General features: G+C 43.4%; 3 protein-coding genes and 1 pseudogene across 3 annotated transcripts in view; 1 reads left to right on the top strand and 3 right to left on the bottom strand.

Moving 5' to 3' along the window:
* The window catches only part of LOC131995567 (uncharacterized), a 446417-nt gene that overhangs the window by 412416 nt on the left and 10273 nt on the right, over positions 1-23728 (bottom strand). The gene's annotated exons all lie outside the window — the stretch shown is intronic.
* Positions 9384-9759, top strand: LOC131995608 (histone H2B-like). Its single transcript, XM_059364377.1, is given in 2 exon segments — positions 9384-9434; positions 9436-9759. Coding segments are annotated over 2 exon segments (375 nt in total).
* LOC131995576 (histone H1-like) lies at positions 10685-11353 on the bottom strand (the record flags this gene model as incomplete). Its single annotated transcript, XM_059364347.1, has 1 exon — positions 10685-11353. A coding segment is annotated over exon 1 (669 nt), but the record flags the coding sequence as incomplete, so codon positions are not given.
* Positions 12930-15656, bottom strand: LOC131995587 (uncharacterized; annotated as a pseudogene).

The raw sequence follows: 23728 nt of genomic DNA, 5'->3' as shown, positions 1-23728 counted from the left end.
ACCGAAAACGTCCTGCTCCTGAGATAATCGCGAGTCAGCCTGGTCAGACAGGGGTTAAACCCATGTACCTCCCTCATCTTATACATTATACCCTCCTGCCAAACGGTATCAAATACCTTCTCGAAATCCAGGCTGACTGCTATGGTCGCCCTTCTCTTATTAACCCCCCTATTGACTTTGTCCGCTAGGGACATGAGTGCATGATTCGTCGATAACCCTCTCCTGAAACCGAATTGCATGTCCGCCAGGACTTCGTTCTCCTCTATGTGACCATTCAATCTCTCAAGAATAAAAATCTCAAAGAGCTTACCCAATTTTAACAACAACGATATGGGTCTGTAACCCTCAGGTCTTGTGGGGTCCTTCCCTGGCTTCAAAATCGGAATCACCCTTGACGTCTTCCATTTCCTTGGGAAATATCCTATATTAATGCAATGATTAAATAATCTCGTGAGATGTCCCCAAGACCTTTCGCCTACTCTCCTCAGTACATAATTGGGTGTTCTATCATTCCCAGAACTCTTCTTATTGTTCAATCTCCTGAGAACAGACCCTACCTCCTCCGGTGTAATGAGTGGCACTGGCAGTGGGCCAGCTCCAGGTAATCTCCTGCCGTCTGCAAGGTGCGAATCCCCAAACGATGTCATCGGTCTATATATCTCCTTCAGTGTAATGTCTGCATCTTTTTGGAATCCGGAATTTCCTTGGATCCTGGAGAAAGTATCCGCCAAGGTCTCAGATACACCAGCATCCGATACAATTCTTCTCTCCTGATCATCAATTAACTCCGTAATTCCTTTCCTCGTTCGGGCTCCAGTGAAAGCCCTAATCTTCTGGAACATCTTATCATCTGGTCTAATCCCTTCCAATTCCCTCAGGAAGAAGTCCTCTTCAAATATACGGATTCTATCTCTTATTACGGATCCAAGTTCCTAACTGGCCTTAGTCGTAGTCGCCTCTTGTACATCTACCGTTCTGGGCAGTCTGCGTCTTAGTGTCTTCTCCTGCGCAATAAGACTTAATATGTCATCAGGCAACTGCCTCATCACTCCTCTATTCGGTCTGAATTTACGGATACTCCCCTCCATCGCTGATATAAAAGCATTAATCACTCCTTCCACAGCCCTATCTATCTCCCTCGTGCCAACGTTATGATCGTCCGGCAATGCACATGTGCTAAATCCAGTCATGAGCATGGCATTGAAGGTTCCCACCTGGATGGTGGTGTAGTCATATATCTCTGCCGCTGATCCTGTGGCCAGGGCTTCCATTTCCACATCCAACTGAACAGCCATATGACCCGACTCATAGTATAAAGTCTGAAGGCCCCCTCTTTCCCTCTCCTCATCAGTTCTTCCTATCCCTGCTGTCACCAGGTAAAAATCAATGTATGAACGCGACTCCGTTACAATCCTCGTCGGTCCAGATGTCCTCCTTAACTCCAATACAGGGTCCTGATCCAACCATCCTGCCAATATCCTACCATTGTCATTAACAGCAGTATCCCCCCATCTATAGTGCCTCGCGTTCAGGTCTGCACCTATTATCGCCTCATCCGTACCAATCACCTCTGTCAATGCCTCGAGATCCGTCTCACTTAACTTATCGTGTGGTCTTAAATAAAGGGATGCAACAATGCAACTCCTACCACCTGACATACCCAGACTAATAATAGTGCCCTCTATAGCTCCTAAATCAGCCGATATCCTCTCTCCTTTCATCCCCTCTCTCATAAAAATGGCCGTGCCCCCTCCGCGTCCGTTTCTCCTATTTCCAACAAATAACTTATATCCCTTAAACGATATCCTGTTCCTCACCGTCAAATTATGTTCTGCAACTAGCAGCACATCGGGTCTATGTCGTTCCAAAAATAATTGCATATAGTGTCTCTTGAACCGAGACACAAGAGAATTCACGTTAATAAAAATATACTTAAGAGTCATTACTTCTCCATGACTAGTGCCGCCATAAGTCCCACCATGGCGCGCGTCCTTTCCTCGTCCGTTCTCAGCCTCTTGTAATCCGCAAGATACCCTTCAACCTTTCTAAAGGCCGTAAGAAAATCACCGCCCAAAAGTCTCTCGCATTCCTTATCGAAAAACTGCATCGTCTGTCCTACTGTCTCACCAATACCCCTGGTCGCCGGTACTGGTGCTCTGATTTCCTTCGATGTACCTCTCAAAGCTCCTGCATATGAAGCCACATTAACTCGATCTGGGACACCAACCTTCCGTATGGGTGCCATTATAGTGGGTGGCGAAACATTGACCACCACATTCCTCCTCTCTGTCTTCCTTCTCCAGAACCGGGCACTCCTTCGCACTAGCCACATGACCCTCGACCCCGCAATTCACGCACCTCACCGGGTGCTCCACTGTCCTCACCACCTGACCTGTCTCAGGATCGGTTCTGACCACCTCCTTGTTCTCCTGACCCTTCTTTGGCACCACACATCTACCCGGGCCATGACCTTCTCCACACTTAACACATCTATAAGGCATACTGCAATTCATCGATGCATGCCCATATCTCTGGCAGTTCCTGCATTGCGTTATGCCTTTCCTCCTGTATCTGCCTATTGACACTCTGCTGTTCAAGAGATACTTAAGTCTCTTAAAAGCGCCCACATCAGACTCCCTGTCCAGCTGCACGATCCATCTACCACTATTCCCCTTTAGAACATTGGTAATCTTCACATCGAGCTGTCTCCCCTCTATGAACTCCTTGAGATCATCCTCATCAAACGTGTCTGATAGTCCTCTTACCACCAGAGAGTATGGCCTCAAATTCTTAGGCGTAAATGTGAAGAATGAAATCTTCTTGTTCTCTAAATATTGCTTGACCTTGGAATGGTCTTGGACCGTCCCTACCATCAAACCTATCAAATTTCTATTGATCATATTCAGCGTAAAAATGCTGTGACCTAAGACCTCGGTTATCTTCTTAGTAAAATCCTTCACATTTACATCATAAACCTTAATTATGGGTGGGCTGGCCTTACCTGATTTCCCCTCATTCTTAGTCTTCTCCGTTCCATCATTGGTCATCTTTCGGGTCGTCTTTGGGATTGCTCCGGTATTGCGTTTGTTCCGCACCTCTTTGAAAGCAACCTCTTCGCCTCCTGGACTTGGTACCACAGTCTCATTGGTCATCATCTTTTCTTCCATCGGAGCCTCTCGGCCTATCTCCGATTCCATAATGCTACGGACTTGCACTATTCCATTATCTTCCATTAGATTGGTGTCGGCATGCCAATCTACCCTCTTATTATTATTTGTTGGAGTGCTATCTGCAAGCCACTCATTCGGGATATGTAGGCTGACGTTGACATTTTGCCAGCCAATTCCTTGGTAAGCACGTTTAGCTTGGCTTCCAAATCGTTGATGCGCTTTGCCGCATTCAATTTCTCATTTTCAATTTCCACAAGTTTCTCCTGTGCTCTTTTGTAGTCTGATGTCAAGACTTCAATACGCTTTGTCGGTTCCCTTATCCTTGCTTCATATCTCAGGCTTTCATAATGATGGTCTTTCTCACTTGACCTCCTTTTCTCACTTTTGCGAGGAAATTCGTAGCTAGCGACTGAATTTGATGCACTACCACCTACTTCGCTTAGGCTTTCCATTTTCTTCATCCTGGCGCCTCCTATGCGATTTTCATGATCGCTAGGGACGTCGACAATTTTACAATTGGGAAGTTCCAGCATTGGCGCCTTCTCTTGCTTCTCAAATTTTAATATACCAATATTGGCAAAATCTAGCGCTTCACACAATGGCAGTTAAGATGTCCAAATTTCACCAGCTTTAGATTAATATATTTTTGTTATCAAACTTTATCTTATTTTATTTTACACTTTATTATCCGCCTCTTTCACTGCTGGCTTACGATGTTCACACTTCAAATGCCCATCACTGAATCAGTTGGCTTACGCCTTATGTTTCTGTTTTATTTTCCCATTTCTCTTATTATATGCGTTTACAAGAGGTTATCTTATAATTATAATTACGAGCTTATTCTCTAACTATATAATCATATTTCCTAGAGATATACATTTCTACATTATAAAATTAAATGCACTGAGGCTAAGCCCAGCCCATTCATTCAGTTGCTAGCAACATTGGGAGTAATCCATTCAATTAAAATAGCACTGAAACACAAATGATATTAGTTCGCACTTTTTGATTTTTGATTTTGATTTGATTTTTATTTCCATTTCTATCCATATATACATTACATTTCATGTCTTCCATCTTAAAATAATTTCTTTTAGCATGTATTTAAACATATTTCTAAAAATATAACTATATCTAATTAAAATTAGGTTTCATAGGTCAGCCCACCTATTATATCAAATATTTAAGTTGTATCATTCAATATCAATTTCCCGGGAAAATTAGGTAAAACCGAGATCCTCTCACTTAGCCTAGGACTTATATTAAAATTAACCTAAATAAAAATTATATACACTATTTACAAAAAACTAAACAAAACATATAATCCAATTACAATAAGATATTTACATAAAAACAAAATTATAATAACAAAACAAAACAGAAAACAAAAACATATATCCACACATATAAACATCCAAAGACAAAGTCCGTAAGGTTCACTCAAATCACTGGGCCATATTGTAAACTGGGTCGTCAGCACCATATGTCCCATACCTCCTATGGAAGAAAACAGTACGTCCGTCATCATCAAAGACAATCCCCTCACCAATCAGATGAAGGAGGCCCATCGGAGGCATGTGACCATCAGTTTCCCTTATCCTGGTATATTGTTCCCTCGAAAGACAACACCTTCTCACCCTCCCATTCGAATGAGACCCGCAGCCACGGAGAAACCCAATCGCCAAGCCAACCATATATGCATCTATCCGTGCAATCCCACTCTTCGCATAAACCTTTCTGTTCGATGGCCTGGAAAACCGACCATCCTCCAGCATCCTTCCCTTCAATCCCAGGCAGTGTATCAGTACCCTCCTCTCGTACCGCCTTAACCGTTCCATTTGGTGCGAAGACACCATACTCCATACCGGAAATGCGTATGACATAGTCGGCCTTACTACCTGTGAATAAATCATCATCCTAACCTTCTCGCTCAGGCCCCCTCTCATTCTCATCACCCGAAATAGAACGGCATACGCCGCCTTACCCTTCCTTATAACCTCATCCACATGTCTCACGAAGTATGGGACCAAAAGCGCGAGGTACTCCTCCATCCTCCTCTGAGCAGTTGTCGCTCGTGGATGAGTGACGGCTATCAAAATGTCATCAGCATATGCCAATACCAGATCGTCGCCCTGCGGCATAGGCATATCCGCAAGGTAAAGGTTATACAGTGCTGGACCCAACACCGAACCCTGTGGAACGCCAGCCGTGACTTCCCTCAATCCAGAAGAAGACTCCCCTATCACAACCGCAAAGCTCCTTCCCCTCAAATAGCCTCCAATCATCATCGTGAGGGCGGACGGAAATCCATATCGTTCCAGTTTAGTAAGGAGACCCCGATGCCACACCGTGTCAAATGCCTTTTGGAAGTCCAGACTGACAGCCAAAGTCCCGTTGCGTCTTCTGAAACCTTCCGAAATCTTCGATGTCAAAACCATAAGTGCATGGGTCGTAGAAGTGCCGCCTCTAAACCCGAATTGGAACTCCCCTAGGAGATTCCTATCCTCTATCACATCACGGGCGCGTTCCAATATAAAGACCTCAAACAGCTTTCCCATGTTTGACAACATCGAGATGGGCCTGTACGAGGAAGGGTCGGTCGGGTCTTTTCCAGGCTTTAGTATAGGAATCACAGTAGATCTTTTCCACGCCATCGGGAAGTATCCAATATTCAGACAGTGATTAAAAAGTATGGTCAAAAACCTCCACATCCTCCTGTCCATTTTCTTAACCACATAATTTTGTATACCATCAGCACCGCTACTTCTTTTACAATTCAGCCTCTTAAGCACCGCTCCAACATCAGTATTCTTGACCAACCCAATTGGCGGTCTCCGCACTCCTCTTCTTATCACACCATCCGCTGTCACTCCTTGCCCAAACTCAACCATCGGCACCACAGATTCCAATCTCATATCCAGACCCTAGCCACCTCTTGCATCATTCTGAGCTGCTGTGAAAGCATCCGCCAGGGCCCACGCTTTCCTTTCATCAGTGTAAATGGGCGTTCCATGTGAGTCCTTCAACTCACCCATTCCCCTTCCCGCCTTAGTCCCTGTAAACCGCCTGAGATTGCGGTAAAGATCCCTCCCCGCAACAACCCCGCCCAGAAGTCTAGTACACCTTTCCTCCTCAAACAGTGTTATCCTCCCTCTTATAATCCTATCGAGGAGTCTGACCATCACCCTAATGGCCTGCACCTCCTGCAAGTCATGCAGCCTATGTAGTCTCCTTCTTAGGCCCTTCTTCTGCGCTATCAGTGATAAAATATCCGCCGGCAACCCAGGCATCCCTCCATCCCCCGTATTCGCGACCGGAATACTTTTATCCATCGCCTCAACAATGGACGCAGTCATCCTCTCAACGCCAGCATCTATCTCATCAACGGTACAATTCCTATCTATTGGCAGCATGGCCCCCTCCATCAGACACGAGAGCTCATCATTAAATTTCTTAATCTTCATCTTATCAAACCTGAAGTAACGCGCAGGTTCTCCCTCCTCGACATCACCAATCGCAAGCTCTATACCGACAGCCCTGTGATCGGAATCGTAATCGAATGTCCTCAATCCTTCCACAGCCTGCCTCCCGTTCAGACCATCTAGTAGCTCCAAGCCCATCGACGTGATAAAAAAATCTATAAAAGACACACTAGTTGTGGGCCCCCGTGTTGGCCTCAACACCAGAGCCGGGCTCATATCGATCCACTCCTTCAAAGTCCTCCCACTTGCGTTAGTATAGCCCCCTCCCCATTGTGGGTGCCTCGCATTGAAGTCCCCCCCAATCACCACCTCATCGGAGCCAACCACTGCCTCTATACGATCCAGAACCTCATTGCCCAGCTCCACAGTCGGCCTACAATATATGGCAATAAAAATGACATCCCTGTCAGATCTCCTCTTCACCCTAACCGCAGTCCCTTCCACATCCCCAAAATTCACCTCCAACCTATCCCCCTTCATACCACTCCTGAGACATATCGCCGTCCCTCCTCCTCTCTGACCATTCTATTCTGTACGAACACCCTATACCCCTCCAACTTAAAAACGTGCCTGGCACTGAGCTTGTGCTCCGCAATCAGCAGCACATCAGGTCTGTGCTCATCCACAAATAGCTGTAGATAGTGTCTTCTACTCCTCGACACTATCGAATTCACATTAATAAAAATACATCTAAGCGCGTCCATCATCCCCTAAACTAAGTAAAAATCCCATCATAGCATGCATCTTCTCCTCATCATTCCTTAATTTAAGATACTCGCCCCTGAAAGCATCAACCCTCCGCATACAACTGAGGAAACCCTGCCCAAAGAGTCTCTTACACTCAGCATCAAAACCACTCATCGCCGAACTAGCCTTGCCCATCTCCTGTCCACCCGAGGGAGTTCCCATCGAAAAACATCTAGCCGCACCTGCATAAGTGGTACCCCCATTCCGCACCCTCGGGGCCGCCACATTCAGTCCCAAACTATTCGCCACGCGGACCTGGCCCACGCCTCTATCGGCCTCCTTCCTTTCCCGCATCCTCCTTACTATCTCCATCCTCTTAGGGCATTCCCTATCACTGGCAACATGACCCTCCACATCGCAGTTCGCACACCTTACTAGCCCGTTAATCCTCTTAACAATCCGTCCAGTACCCGGATCAGCCGTAATCGTCTCCTGCACGTCAGCACCCTTCCTCGGCAGGGGACAATTCCCTGGGCCATAAGCCCTACTACATTTCACACATCTATACTCCAGACCACAGTTGGGAGAAGTGTGGCCAAACCTCTGCCAATTCCAGCATTGCACTATCCCCTCCCTCTTATAATCAGAAATCTTCACTCTACAATTCAAGATATATTGGAGTCTCCGAAACGCCCTTACATCTGACTCCAAACCCAGCTTCACAATCCATCTGTCCCCTCTCAACCTGACAACCCTCTCCACACGGAGGTCCATCTCCCTTCCATCTAAATAGGTCTTCACATCATCCTCCTCATAGGTCTCTGACAACCCAGTCACCAAAACCGTATATGGCTTTCTGTCTCTTGGGGTATAAGTGAAATACCTATACTTCCTCTCATCCAACATCTTACGGACCTTATCAAAATCATCCAAAGAGACCATCTTTAAGTTCAACATATTCCTATTAGCAATACTAATAACGAAAAGTGCATGTCCTAACAATATATTTATCCTCTCTCTTAATTCCCTGATATTTGCATTATAAATCTTAATCATGGGTGGGCTGACCTTACCTTTCTCTTTTCCTACAGACGTCGGCTCATTCGTCCCTCTTGTTGGCGAGTCGTCATCTACTCCATCTTTCTTTTTCTTTCGTTTGCGATGTTTCTTGCTAGTCACAGCCTGAAAGCCATCTGATGTATTGCCAGTCGCATCAGTAATATCAGTGTCATCAATTCTTCCTTCTGATAAGATATTTGCTGACTTTTCCAAAAGTGAGTCAGCAGTTTCTGTCACAGTTTTCTGTAGTGTCTTTCCTACAGCAGCTAAAATTTTACGTCCTTTAACGGAGCCAATTGCAGTTGCACCATCAGTGTGTATGTCAGTGGATTCAGCAACTCCACCATTTATATTTCTTCCATCAACATGCTGTAATGTAGCATCTAGTCCAGCAAATCTGTTCGCCCAGAGACACCAAACGCATTCAAATTTGAGGCTGCTGCCACAACCTCTTTCAAATTTTCCATTTTGTTAATTTCACCGCCTACCATGCGGTTCTCATTATTCCAAGGGATGTCAGCCAGTCCGTCAACAAGGGGGTTATTTAGTGCCAGCACTGCAGCCTTCTCTTAATTCTCAAAATTATGAGTGATGATGTTGGCAAAATTCAAAATTTGCGCAACACAGACGCCTACTATCGATTCTCAAAATCGCACTTAAGAGTTCAAAAAAATCACTTGACACAGAGATTAAAATTCAAGTCAAACTTCACTATCCGCTAATAGCGGACCGCTATGGTATGATCACCTTGAGCACAAAACACAGAATATATTAGTTCGCACCATGAACTGCAGTATTTATACTTTCGGATCCAGCGTGTAGCTAAATTTAGAGGGTTGTTTTCGTAAACATAGCGACTGTTTTCGTCTACCTGAATATCTTGTGCATGAAATGGTATAAATATTCCGAGTAAGCCATCAAACGCACAAAATTGTGAACAGTATTAAAAGTGTTTGTGTGACTTAAAAAAAAAAAACAAGTGAAAATGCATCCATAAGCCAGTGGTAAAGCAGCAAAGAAGGCCGGAAAAGCCCAAAAAGAACATCACTAAGGGGGACAAGACCAAGGGACGCACCAAGCGTAAGGAGAGTTATGCTATCTACATTTACAAAGTGTTGAAGCAAGTCCATCCCGATACTGGTATCTCCTCAAAGGCCATGAGCATCATGAACAGTTTCGTCAACGATATCTTTGAACGTATCGCCGCCGAAGCCTCCCGTTTGGCTCACTACAACAAGCGTTCCACCATCACCAGTCGGGAAATCCAAACTGCCGTCCGTCTATTATTGCCCGGTGAGTTGGCTAAGCACGCTGTCAGTGAAGGTACCAAAGCCGTTACTAAGTACACCAGCTCCAAGTAAATGGCATACTTATTTCGTCGTACAATATTTTCCCTACAACATCAAAGGCCCTTTTCAGGGCCACAAAATAAATTAAAAAAGAGACTTAATTCGTTATTCAACTAAAATTAATTTATATTTACAAATTTAAAGAAAAAATATATCTACCACTCACCCTCACATTGCCCTTATTACTTTTTTAAAATAAAATATGTATACTACCCATACTCTAATATTGCCCTCCTTGCTTAGCACCATCTACATCTACAGTAGTATGATCAACACATATTGCTCTTATGCTCAAACACTCGGTATGCAACGTTGTATTGATGTTCGAGTATATGTGAGCGTGTGTGTTGATACTAAATTTTTTAGGGATGTATACTAGTATGTTAGCGTGAAATGGTGTTGAGATGTATATGTGGACTTATGCGTTTGTACGCGAGATCTATGGGTAGGTATGCTCGTAAAGAATGAAATAGGTATGCTAAGTGCGATTTTTGAAGGGAATATTGTACGCCACTCTCTTATTGGTTAGGTATGCTAAATGAGATTTTCTTTAACATTAAGTGATTTTCATAATTCTTAGTAATTGCTTTGGTTTATGACCCTAAGTGAAACAGTTAATCCAGTTGCGGAAAAAATCCCATTTAACATGTGATTACTTAAATTTCCTTAAAGGGTAATTTATTCCCATATTAGGTAACAATGGCATTAAAAGATTTCAAAAAAAATTTTCAGCTATGAAAAGGGCTGTGATTAGCTTTTCCCTTAAAATTAACATAGTATTTATTAGGTAATTAAAAAATTGTTTGAGTCAAATTTGGTCTCTTTTTAAAAATTTTTTGTAGCCCTGAAAAGGGCTGTTAGATATACTGCTTTCGAATATCGAAAATAATCATTTTGACATGATAAGTAATTTTGCATGGAAAAATTACTTCTTAGCGGCGGTCTTCTTGGCAGCTGGCTTCTTTGCTGCGGCAGCCTTTTTGGGCTTGGCAGCGGTGGTTTTTGCCTTGGGTGCCTTTGGTTTAGTGGCTGATGCTTTGGCGGCTGTTTTTGTGGGTTTAGCTTTAACTGTACCTGTCTTTTTGGCAGTTTTAGCCTTGGCCTTTTCGGTCTTCTTCTTCTCGGCGGTCTTTTTAGCAGCGGAAGGCTTCTTTGCAGCGACTTTCTTTTCACCGGCTGCCTTTTTGGGTGCTGCTGCCTTCTTTTTCTTATCACCGGCTGGGGCCTTCTTCTTCTTTTCAGCGCTCTTTGCTTTAGGTTCCTTCGAGGCAGATGGGGACAATTTGAATGAACCGGAGGCACCCTTACCTTTAGTTTGGATCAATTTTCCACTAGCAACAGCGCTCTTCAAGTACTTCTTGATGAATGGGGCCAATTTTACAGCATCAACTTTGTATGTGCTGGCCAAGTATTTCTTGATGGCAGGCAATGAGGAACCACCACGTTCTTTCAATGTTTTGATGGCAGAATCGACCATTTGTTGGGTTGGTGGATGGCTTGGGGCAGCAGAGGGTTTCTTTGCCTTGGCAGCGGCTTTCTTAGGTGCCTTTTTCTCAACAGCGGCGACTGGAGATGCGGTGGCTTCAACAACGGCGGCGTCAGACATGATTTCACTTATATTTTTCTTTTTAAACACACTTTAACACTTTGTAAATATACACTCACTACTGGTGTACGCTGATTGGTTGAAAATATGGTTTCAACCTTTAGACTAGTGATGGCTGGGTACATCGAAATTATGAGAAGTACATAGTAGTCAACTACGAAATTTTGCGAAACGTTGTGTGGAAGCGAATAAAAATTTTTACAAAAGTTTTCACAGAATTATTCATTTTACGATGAGATAGTAACAATTTCTTTTTATTTTTTATACAATTCTTCTAGTAGATATATCCAGCTAATCATTAAAGAAAATCCGAGTTAATTATCTTTAAGCGTTACCGAGTTATAAGGGTTTGAGTTGAAAGTTTATAAAAATGTTATGATTAAATTGTAACTAAATCATAAAAATTTTCCAATTTTTATTGAAAATTGGTTTTTATAGAAATTTAGTATATAATATGTCTTCTTGAAATAGGTGTAAAAAACGTGAAAATTTGGATGATTTTCATAATGAAATAATCGATTTTATTATGTAGTCTATGACAGTTGAATTCACCATATTGGCGTATTTTCCATGAATAAAAGTTTTTATGCAAATTAATTTGAAAGCTCTAATGTAAAAATGTTTTAGGAAAATTTTATCATAAAATATTATAGAAATGATAGATTTCTATTTAAATTTTACATATTTTGTAAAAAGTGTACGTTTGTTATGAAAAGTCTAAAATATTACGATGCTATGTTATACCATATACAACGTCGTTGGCAATGCAAAATGTGCGGTGAGTTCTTTTGCATTTATCATTAAATAATTTTTTCTATATAAAGTGGACTTGAAACTAAATAACAAATTTAAAAATGTAAATGCTGAACAATGTATTGTTGCAATCACAAATTTAAAAAAAAAAATATTTTTTTTTTTTGCAAATTAAACACAAATTGTATAATGCCCTTGTCTAAGCAAGCAAATGTAGAACAGTTGCATACCGAACGAAATCTATTTCCCTTTAATAATTTAAAATATTAAAATACTATTTTATTCTTTTTAAAACAGTTTTTAGAATAGCAAAAAATATCAGTTGTTTAAAAATAATAAAAAAAAAATACAAAAAAATGTATATTCAATGTATCTATGTAAATTATCTATTTAAAGTTAAAATTCTCTCGAATGTATTGGCCTGCCTGTTTTTATCTTCATTCATTCTTGTTATGTAGCTAATACGAAAAATCAAATTTTGCAAAAAGAATAACAGCAAATATACTGTTGCTAATAGAAAATAAAAATTTTCGATTCAACATAAAAAGTAAATTAAATAATTTTTTTTTTAAGATTTTGCTTTTGCTCCATGTATTGAAAACCAATATCACCCAAAGTAAAACGCATAGAAAAGAAATTTTTTTTTAATATAAATAGCGAATTTTTCCGTCCCTAATTAAAAAATTATATTTATTTATTTTAATAAAAATAAAAAGTTGTAAGTCTTGAATAAAATTTTTTCTCTTTTTAATAAAAATATTGTGGTCCTGAAAAGGACCGATTGTTTTTGTAAAAAAAAGTTGGCTTTTAAAATGTCAATAATTTAAGCACGTCCTCCACGAATACGTCTGGCCAATTGGATATCTTTGGGCATGATGGTGACACGCTTGGTATGGATGGCACACAAGTTGGTATCTTCGAAGAGACCGACCAAGTAGGCTTCGCTAGCTTCTTGCAAGGCCATGACAGCAGAGCTTTGGAAACGCAAATCAGTCTTGAAATCTTGGGCAATTTCACGAACCAAACGCTGGAAAGGCAATTTGCGGATCAACAACTCAGTACTCTTCTGGTAGCGACGGAACGGTACCAGGGCGGAAACGATGTGGCTTCTTAACACCAAAGGTGGCTGGTGCGCTCTTACGAGCAGCTTGGGTAGCCAATTGTTTACGAGGAGCTTTGCCACCACCTGTTCCTAGCCTCCTCCTCCTGCGCGTTCCAATGGGCCACTAGCATCAATGACAGAGTCACCCCAGAGCGGATGCCTCGCATTGAGATCACAGCCTACAACAAGCTCATCGCCAAATACCAAACGAAACACAGGGTCCAAAGCAGAAATCGCAAAGCCAATACCAGGGCGAAGATATAGCGACAAAAATGAAATCATCGACCCATCGTCTTTCCACACCCTTACTCCACAACCCCCAATTCAAGAGGAATCAACTCGGAGTGAAAATCCTCCCTGACAAATACACCAAGTAAAAGACGTATCTCTCGAACTCAACCCTGTGATGGTCAGTCAGCAGAACATCAGGCCTGTGATCCCTGATAAACAACTTCAAGAAGTGTCTCTTGCCCAGGGAGACAACCTGCGGTAGGTTGGTCCAAACTCCTTATGCACCCGGAAAACCCCAAGGGAATCATCCCCCAGAATCTGCCGCCAAGCCCTCATCAGGAGAGCCCGTTACAGGGCGAGGGGCCGACGGGATAGCAGAAACACCAACAGGACGTCCGCCTAGTGCGACAGCATATGACACCCCAGCAAGAATGTCCGCCAACCTAGAGGAACGAGCGCGAGTCCTGCCCCTATCCTCCTCCTTCCGCGCAATCAAACGGGCCAAGAATTGAATCCGTATAGGACAAAGTGTAGTGCCAGCCGTATGACCAACAGCACTACAATTTACACACGAGACCGGCTGTATCGCCTTCTGAACAACCCCACCTGTCACAGGATCTACAACATCCTGTAGAACATCCTCAGCCTTGGAGCTAATCGAGCAATCAGCAGAAGCATGAGCTAGACCACACTTCACACATCTGAGGGCCATGCCACAATTGGATACAACGTGCTCGAAGTGTTGACAACGGAAGCACTGAGTAACCCTGTCCTTCCTGATGGGAACACGACAATGCAACATCCGAGTAATCGCATAGACCGCGCCTATGTCGCAACCTCTCTCAATGCGGACAACCCACCTGTCACCAGCCCCAGAAATTGCACCAACGACCCTGGCGACTAACTTCACCCTATCAGCAAAGAACTGAGAGATCTCCTCCTGGGAGAAGGCGGACGAAAACCCCTCAATGAACACCGTGTGGGGAACGAGGGCCTTAGGTGTGTGGGTATAGAACTTGTACCCCCTCTTTGACAGAAGTGAACCATACTTATAAAAAATTCGCCATGTCTAAATATAGTGTGTAGGAGACCACACACCTCTTTTACACCAGCATCATAAATGGTGACCGCAGGTAATGAGCTGTCCTTTTATCTATCCCCAGTAATATTATTAGTATTAGCAGAAGTAGCAGCAGTTGTAGCAGGTTGAGCAGTTGACTTAGTCTCGCCTCGCACAATGGTCACGGAGACTTTTCGCTTCCCCTTCTTCTGCTTCTTTGTCTTGGCAGCATATAAAGCAAGAGCCGCAGCAGAAGTGCTTGCCACCGGCGCTGAGTCATCCTTCTCAGGGTTACCACGGCAATTGGTAAGCGCTAGTGGGCCGGCGTTGCCTCCACTTTCTCCACCTCCCCGGGCAACGGCATTTTGCTACCGGGCAGTGCCACCGGCGGTTTGGTCACTGAGGCAACACCAATGGACAGGGTGGTAACATCATCCTGACCAGAAACAGCGGCACACGCATGATCAGGCTTTGTTAACGTAGCCTGGTATTGGGCATTATTACTCTTGAGATTCTCCACATAAACCAGTTGAAAACTGGTTTCACATTTCTGGAGCTCTCGGATTTGTTGGCCGAAAGCTTCCAGTAGCTCCTCCTTTTTGCACAACAGCTCGTTCTTGCTCTCCATCTCTTCTCGAGTAATGACAACAAAATCTTGGTTGGTTGTCATCTTCTTTTCGGCATCTTTTTTTCTTCTATTCACCGGCATCTCTATCCCAGTCTGTGCAACCAATTAACTCAGGTTACACAGCCAAAAGAATGCCCTTTGCAGGGACAATCGCTAAAAATCGCCTCCTTTGCGTTCAAAATTAAATTGTCCATCGAGGTGACAAAAGCCCAAGTTCGTCTCTTAAGTCTTTCGACACTCAAATGCCGTCGGCAAATGCACAAGTTCGTGTCTTAAGTCACTGGATGCAGAAATGCCGTCGGCAAAACGACAGGCCAATGAATAGCTGGCAAACAGCAACACATAACAGAAAGCAATGGAATAAAGTCTTCTAGTTCTATAGTTCAATTCAAAAAGCAATATGTGGCCAATTGACACAGTTAAGCACACGCGTGAATAAAATATTATTTTTCTCAATAAATCTTTACAAAATCACTTTAGCTTTTTTGCCACCAGTAGATTTACGGGCAGTTTACTTAGTACGAGCCATTTTTCACTAGAGGTTTTTAGTTCATTTCACGATGTGCACACAAACGCTGTTAACACTGTAATAGTTGCCTTACGTTTTATTTATTTATTTATTTTCCCATTTCTCTTATTATATACGTTTACAAGAGGTTATCTTATAATTATAATTACGAATTTATTCTCTAACTATATTTCCTAGAGATATACTTTTCTACAATACATTATAAAATTAAATGCCCTGAGGCTAAACCCAGCCCATTCATTCAGTTGCTAACAGCATTGGGAGTAATCCATTCAATTAGAATATTTATATTTCCGGTATCCCCGAATAAAAGGGTAAAAATTGGGACTTATCATTGAAAACTAAGACTAATTCCTACAGCTACCTATACCTAATTAGAACTAATAAACAATACAAAACATGTAATCCAGAGCAAAAACTATTTACAAAGAAAACAAGTAGTCAAGATCCCAGATCGGTTTATATGGCAGCTATATCAGGTTGTGAACCGATTTGAACTTTATTTGACACAGTTGTTGAAAGTAAGAATAAAATACGTCATGCAAAATTTGAGCCAAACCGGATAGGAATTGCGCCCTCTAGAAGCTCAAGAAATCAAGTCCCCAGATCTGTTTATATTACAGCTATATCAGGTTATGAACCGATTTGAACCATACTTGGCACAGTTGTTGGATGTCATAACAAAACACATCCTGCAAAATTTCTTTCCAATCGGATAAGAATTGCGCACTCCAGAGGCTCACGAAGTCAAGACCCAAGATCGGTTTATATGGAAGGTATATCAGGTTATGAGCCGATTTGAACCATACTTGGCACAGTTGTTGGATATCATAACAAAACACGTCGTGCAAAATTTCATTCCAATCGGATAAGAATTGCAACCTCTTTGAGGCTCAAGAAGTCAAGATCCAAGACCGGTTTATATGGCAGCTATATCAGGTTATAAACCTATTCCAACCATACTTAGCACAGTTGTTGGATATCATAACAAACTACTTCGTGCTAAAATTTCATCCCAATCGGATAAGAATTGCGCCCTCTAGAGGCTCAAGAAGTCAAGACCCAAGATCGGTTAATATGACAGCTATATCAGGTTATGGACCGATTTGAACCATACTTGGCACAGTTGTTGAACATCATAACAAAACACGTCGTGCAAAATTTTATTCCAATCGGATTAGAATTGCGTACTCTAGAGGCTCAAGAAGTCAAGATCCAAGATCGGTTTATATGGCAGCTATATCAAAACATGAACCGATATGGCCCATTTACAATACCACCCGACCTACACTAATAAGAAGTATTTGTGCAAAATTTCAAGCGGCTAGCTTTACTCCTTGGGAAGTCAGCGTGCTTTCGACAGACAGACAGACGGACGGATGGACAGACGGACGGATGGACAGACGGACGGACATGGCTAGATCGACATAAAATGTCGCGACGATCAAGAATATATACACTTTATGGGGTCTCAGACGAATATTTCGAGTAGTTACAAACAGAATGACGAAATTAGTATACCCCCCATCCTATGGTAGAGGGTATAACAAGAGATCCAATTCAAGTGGGCGCTATTTACATATTTACAAAACTTTACAAGAGGAATTCAAATGCCAAATCGGCCTCTATTGATCAGTATTGTATACAGGTTCTTCGAAGTCCTGTCTCCCGTATTTTCTATGGTAGTACATTAGCTCACCGTTTTTATTAAATAGCATATTGCTGTCGGCAATATGTCCAAGGCATGTAGGGGGGAGGACCTTTCCGGCGTCCTTGAGGATGTCGAATTCCTGGCGAGTGAGGCATGCATCGCGAACGATTCCGATTGGGTGTGTAGTGTATCCTTGCAGGTGTCTAATGACCATGTTGACCATGAATACATCTATCCTGGGCAATCCGGCGCCCCCATACACCCTCCTATTTGCAGGGCTTCTGTACTGACCCTGTTCTGTCACAATCATTCTTAGGTCAAGACAGTACCTAAGCATTCTTCTTTCGAATAACCTTATCCTCTGCATCTGGCTCGAAGATATAGGACTCCGCACAGAAAAAGAATATGCCATCGTGGGCCCGACGACCTGCTTATAAATTGTCAGTTTGACCCTTTTACTTAGCCCACCCTTTCTTCTCAGCAGTGCCGCATAACTGTGAAATGCGGCTTTTGCCTTGTCCAAGAGACAATCGACATTTCTGGTAAATGTCATGTCTTCTTGAAATGTCACCCCTAGATATCTCATCGACCTGTAGTTTGACACCGTCTGGCCGCCGATTTTTATGCAGGGTACGTAGGACCCGGCATTCTTGTAGAGGTCCCGTCTGATGCCCCTAAAGACCATTGTCCTGCATTTCGGAATATTCAGGCGAAGTTTCCATCTCTCAAAGTACTCGTTGAGAGGGGCGAGATATTCCTTAAGGTTCCTGGCGGCCCTCTTCGCTCTTGAGTGCGTCGACGCAACTAGAATATCGTCTGCATATATAAGGAGAAGCTCTCCATTAGTCGGCTCCGGAATATCGGCGAGATAAACGTTGTAGAGGACTGGCCCAAGGACAGAACCCTGCGGGACTCCAGCTCTGACTCCCTGTGTCGCAGACCGCGACTCGGCTATCACCACGCCAAATGACCTATCACTGAGATAGTCCTCCACAATATCAACAAGGAAGCCTTTAAAGCCGTTCACCTTCCGCACTATGCCCTCCTGCCAGACCGTGTCGAAGGCTTTCTCGAGCCGCTAGCTAGCCGCTATTGTGACACTTCTATCGATGAAACCGTATACCACCCTATTAGTTAGGGCCATCAGAGCGTGTGTCGTCGAGGTAGATGCTCTGAAACCAAATTGCCATTCTCTTAGTACTCTGGACTCCTGTATGTGGCAGTTCATTTCCTGCAGGATAAAGATCTCGAAAAGCTTGGAGATCGATGACCGCAGTGATATCGGCCTATAGCTAGCTGGCGATGTTGGATCCTTGCCCGGTTTCAAAATAGGGATGACTTTTGCCGTCTTCCACGCCTTGGGAAAATATCCGAGATTTAGGGAGTGATTAAAGATTATCGCCAAAAACGACACGTCCTCATATCCGTCTTGCGGAGTACATAGTTCGGTATGCCATCATCCCCTTTACTTTTCTTATTGTTCATCCTGCGTAGAGTCATTCCGATCTCTGATGGCTTTATTGGGGGCAAAAACATCCATTTGAATCTTTGCCAGTTCATTTGCGATAACATTCGCCGTCCCCTCATCGGATGTCACGCACTCTCCGTTTCCATTAACGTCGCTAAAGCACTTGAGCCTTTCAAACATTTCGTTGTTCGGTCTTATGCTGTTTGGCATCCGTAGGTAGCTCTCCTCCTCGAAACGTGCGATGCGTTGGGCTATTATGTTGCCCAGGTTTCTAATGATCGCTCCAAGAGTTGAAGATTCTTGCTGATCGATTATCCTAAATCTTCTCCTTAAAGTCTTCTTCCTGTGTATGAGGTCCATAATGTCATCTGGCAATTTCCTCAGCGTTCCCTTATGTGGCTTGATTTTCCATATGCCCTCAGACATGGCCACAGAGAAGGCCCTGTCCATGTCTTCAATTGCCTCGTCAATCTCCGCTATTGTAAAATTTCTGGCGGTCGGCAATTCGTATCTGTTCAGGTCCAAATTAAGCCTATTGTTGAAGTCCCGGACCCTCATACTCTTATAATCATATATCTCCATGGGTTGATGTCTCTCAAAATCCATGCCGCAAGTTTCGAGAAGGACTGCCCTATGGTCCGAATCGAAATCAAGTGTTTCGAGTCCCCTGTGAAATCGCTCCATATTCGATGGCTGGATTCCACTAGTCTTCATCAATATGTCGATGTATGAGCTGGACGATGTTGTCTTCCTCGTGGGCCCATCTGTTCTCAGCAGCGATATGGTCGGTGTCATCCTCAGCCAACCGTGGAGAATGCGGCCATTCCCATTTACGGCGGTATCTCCCCAATCTGTGTGTCTTGCGTTGAGGTCGCAGCCAATTATCGCTTTAGTAGCGCCAATTAAATCCACAAGTCTATCCAGCGCCTGTATATCAAGAATATCCTGTGGTCTATTGTACAAGGAAGCAAATAGGACATGTCCATCCGAAGTGGAAGTCCTGACCAATGTCGCTTCTATACCGCCAAGATCGCAAGTGCACCTCTCAGCCTTTATGCCGGTTTTGATAAATACCGCTGTACCACCACCTCTCATGCACGTTGTCCTATTCTGGATGAAGCAATTATAGCACTCCAAATCAAATATGTGTCTTCCTGTAAGTCCGTGTTCGGCCACCATCAAAACGTGCGGTCTATGCTGGTTCGTAAATATCTGAGTATAGTGTCTTTTATGACGAGACACTATCGAGTTCACAATCACAAAGATGGTCTTAAAATCAAGGGCATCAAGGCGAATAGACAACAAAAGCCCGTAAAGTGCACGGGTCCTATCTTCATCATTTTTGAGCTGTCTATAAGTATCGGCGTATGTTCCGATTTTCCTAGAGCAGGTCAGCAGATCTCCGCCTAGGAGGCGTTTGCACTCTCCATCGAAGTGCTCCAGTGTCCTGTTCATATCCCCGGAGATGTCCGTGTGAACGGGCTCCGATTGACCCATATCAGCGTGCTTCGAGCCACATCAGCAAATGATCCGTTCCTACCATTTATGGGAGGAGGAGGGACAGTTGTTCGAAATTGCGTCTGTCTCGTCTCCGGTTTCTTCTCCGTTCTCCTTCGAAGAATCTCAATGCATCTTGGGCAATCTTTGGAACTCGCCACACTTCCATTTTCCTTACAGTTTACGCAGTAAACTGGGACTCCATCAGTCCGGACTATCCGTCCTGTAGGCGGCTCAGTGGTAATTTTTTCCTGTGTGTTCTGGTCCTTCTCAGGGATGGTGCAACTGTCCGGTCCATGAGAACCCCCGCATTTAACACATCTATATGTCATTCTACAGTTGGTATACACGTGTCCGAAACGCTGGCAGTTCCTGCATTGTGTCAGGCCACCAAACTTGTGTCTCTTAATGTGAACGCAGCAATTCAACATATATTCCTGGTGCTCAAATCCTCCAAAGTCAGACCCTTTGCCCAATTGGACAATCCAGCGATCGCCCTCCAATTTCAAAATCTTCAGAATGTCCAGTTCAAGCCCACAATCGCCTAGGAATTGCCGCAGATCCTCCACGTCATATGCGCTAGACAGACCCCGAATCATAAGGGAGAAAGGCTTCATTTCCTTAGGCGTATATGTGAAAAAATTTAGCCCCAGATCAGTTATAAAATCTCTTGTTTTCTGATGGTCTTCGATCTTACATAGATTCAATCCAACCAGATTCCTATTTATGCCAACTTGTCTGTCAGTTCTTTGGAATTACTCCCATAAACTCTAATTACTGGTGGGCTGGACTTACCTCGTGTAATTCGCGATGTCGTATGCGTCTCAGCTGATTCGCTATTTCTCGTCAGGGATGTTGCACTCTTGCCATTCGCCTGCTTCAGTTCTGATATTTGGACGGGGGCTGTTGTCTTCTTTATTGCGCCTTTACTGGTGTCTATTGGTGTTGCCGTGTTTGGAGTTGCCTTCACCCATATTTCTCTCTTCTGTACAGTTGTATCTTTGGTATACCTCTTCGCAGTGCCAAAGTCTTCAGCTACTTTGGCCGACATATCAAAATTTTTGCTCGAGGGGATCTCAACAACGACATACATGCTATTTTCATCATTGTTGCCTCGGCATGCAGCATTCCCATTGCCACTGGTTTCACCAGAGCTACTATTTCGCATAGTTTGTGCCTCAGGAACTTTGCTTTGTATTTGCGAGCGTTGTTGTTTATTTTCATTTTGCAATCTTTCGATTGTTTCCATATATTGTGAGGTTAACAAATCGATTCTAAAGTCCTCATAGCGTGGGTCACTGCCGCTGCCGCTTTTCTTATTCTTTTAACGTTTACGCCTTTGGATGTCATCTATGCGCATACTGCCGTCTGACGTACATGTTTCGTTCTCCTTCCTGGCGCTTCCAGTTCCTGAAGCACCCAAAGTTTTTCGGCCTGGAGCATCATTTTGAGAAGGCTCACTCAAAAGGTTTTAATAGTTTGTCTCGGCCATTTGATTGCAATGTTGTTTTTCAACATTGCCAACAAAGGTGCTAGTTCCCAATGGCGCACATCGGTAGTGTGCGCCGGTGTTGCTTTGTGATTTGATCTTCTCTTCCACTGGTCAGCTCAATATAGGGAATGTGGAAATACCGCCTCCTATGCACTTCTCACTTTTTCAAGCAATGTGGGCAAATTTGCTGCCTACTATTGCTTCTCACTTTTTAGAGTAAGGTATGGCAAATTCAATGCCTGCTACCACTCTCAAATTTCGAAGTGAGGTATAAAAATGTCCAATAATAACTGCGCTTCACAAACTTTAAAATAAATGACACTTTGCAAAGTCACTTGAGAATTCAGTGATTGCCATTTGAAGTGTGGACAGCAGTGAAAGAGGCGAATAATAAAGTATAAAATAAAATAAGAAAAAGTTTGATAACAAAAATATTTTAATCTAAAGTGAATTTTGGACATCATAAATGCCATTGTGTCAAGCGCTATTAGTCACCAGTGCTGCGCAAAAACTTGATTTTGCCAATATTGGCATATTAAAATTTGAAGTAAGTGAAGGCGCCAGTGCTGGAACTTCCCAATTGTATAATTGTCGACGTCCCTAGCGATCATGAAAATCGCATAGGAGGCGTCAGGATGAAGAAAATGGAAAGCTTAAGCGAAGTATCGAATTCAATCGCTAGCTGCGAATTTCCTCGCAAAAGTTAGAAAAGGAGGTCAAGTGAGAAAGACCATCATTATGAAAGCCTGAGATATGAGGCAAAGGCAAAGCAGATTGAAGTCTTGACATCAGACTACAAAAGAGCACAGGAGAAACTTGTGGAAATTGAAAATAAGAAATTGAATGCGGCAAAGCGCATCGACAATTTGGAAGCCAAGCTAAAAGTGCTTACCAAGGAATTGGCTGGCAAAAATGTCAACGTCAGCCTACATATCCCGAATGAGTGGCTTGCAGATAGCACTCCAACAAATGATAATAAGAGGGTAGATTGGCATGCCGACACCAATCTAATGGAAGATAATGGCATAGTGCAAGTCCGTAGCACTATGGAATCGGAGATAGGCCGAGAGGCTCCGATGGAAGAAAAGATGATGACCAATGAGACTGTGGTACCAAGTCCAGGAGGCGAAGAGGTTGCTTTCAAAGAGGTGCGGAACAAACGCAATACCGGAGCAATCCCAAAGACGACCCGAAAGATGACCAATGATGGAACGGAGAAGACTAAGAATGAGGGGAAATCAGGTAAGGCCAGCCCACCCATAATGAAGGTTTATGATGTAAATGTGAAGGATTTTACTAAGAAGATAACCGAGGTCTTAGTTCACACCATTTTTACGCTGAATATGATCAATAGAAATTTGATAGGTTTGATGGTAGGGACGGTCCAGGACCATTCCAAGGTCAAGCAATATTTAGAGCACAAGAAGATTTCATTCTTCGCATTTACGCCTAAGAATTTGAGGCTATACTCTCTGGTGGTAAGAGGACTATCAGACACGTTTGATGAGGATGATCTCAAGGAGTTCATAGAGGGGAGACAGCTCGATGTGAAGATTACCAATGTTCTAAAGGGGAATAGTGGTAGATGGATCGTGCAGCTGGACAGGGAGTCTGATGTGGGCGCTTTTAAGAGACTTAGGTATCTCTTGAATAGCAGAATGTCAATAGGCAGATACAGGAGGAAAGGCATAACCCAAAGCAGGAACTGCCAGAGATATGGGCATGCATCGATGAATTGCAGTATGCCTTATAGATGTGTTAAATGTGGAGAAGGTCATGGCCCTGGTAAATGTGTGGTGCCGAAGAAGGGTCAGGAGAACAAGGAGGTGGTCAGAACCGATCCTGAGACGGGTCAGGTGGCGAGGACAGTGGAGCACCCGGTGAGGTGCGTGAATTGCGGGGTCGAGGGCCATGTGGCTATTGCGAAGGAGTGCCCGGTTCGGCTCGAGATCTTGAGAAGGAAA

The sequence above is a fragment of the Stomoxys calcitrans genome, chromosome 3 (assembly GCF_963082655.1).
Source record: "Stomoxys calcitrans chromosome 3, idStoCalc2.1, whole genome shotgun sequence".
Taxonomy (NCBI): Eukaryota; Metazoa; Arthropoda; class Insecta; order Diptera; family Muscidae; genus Stomoxys; species Stomoxys calcitrans.
This window is presented reverse-complemented; position numbering and strand designations above follow the sequence as displayed.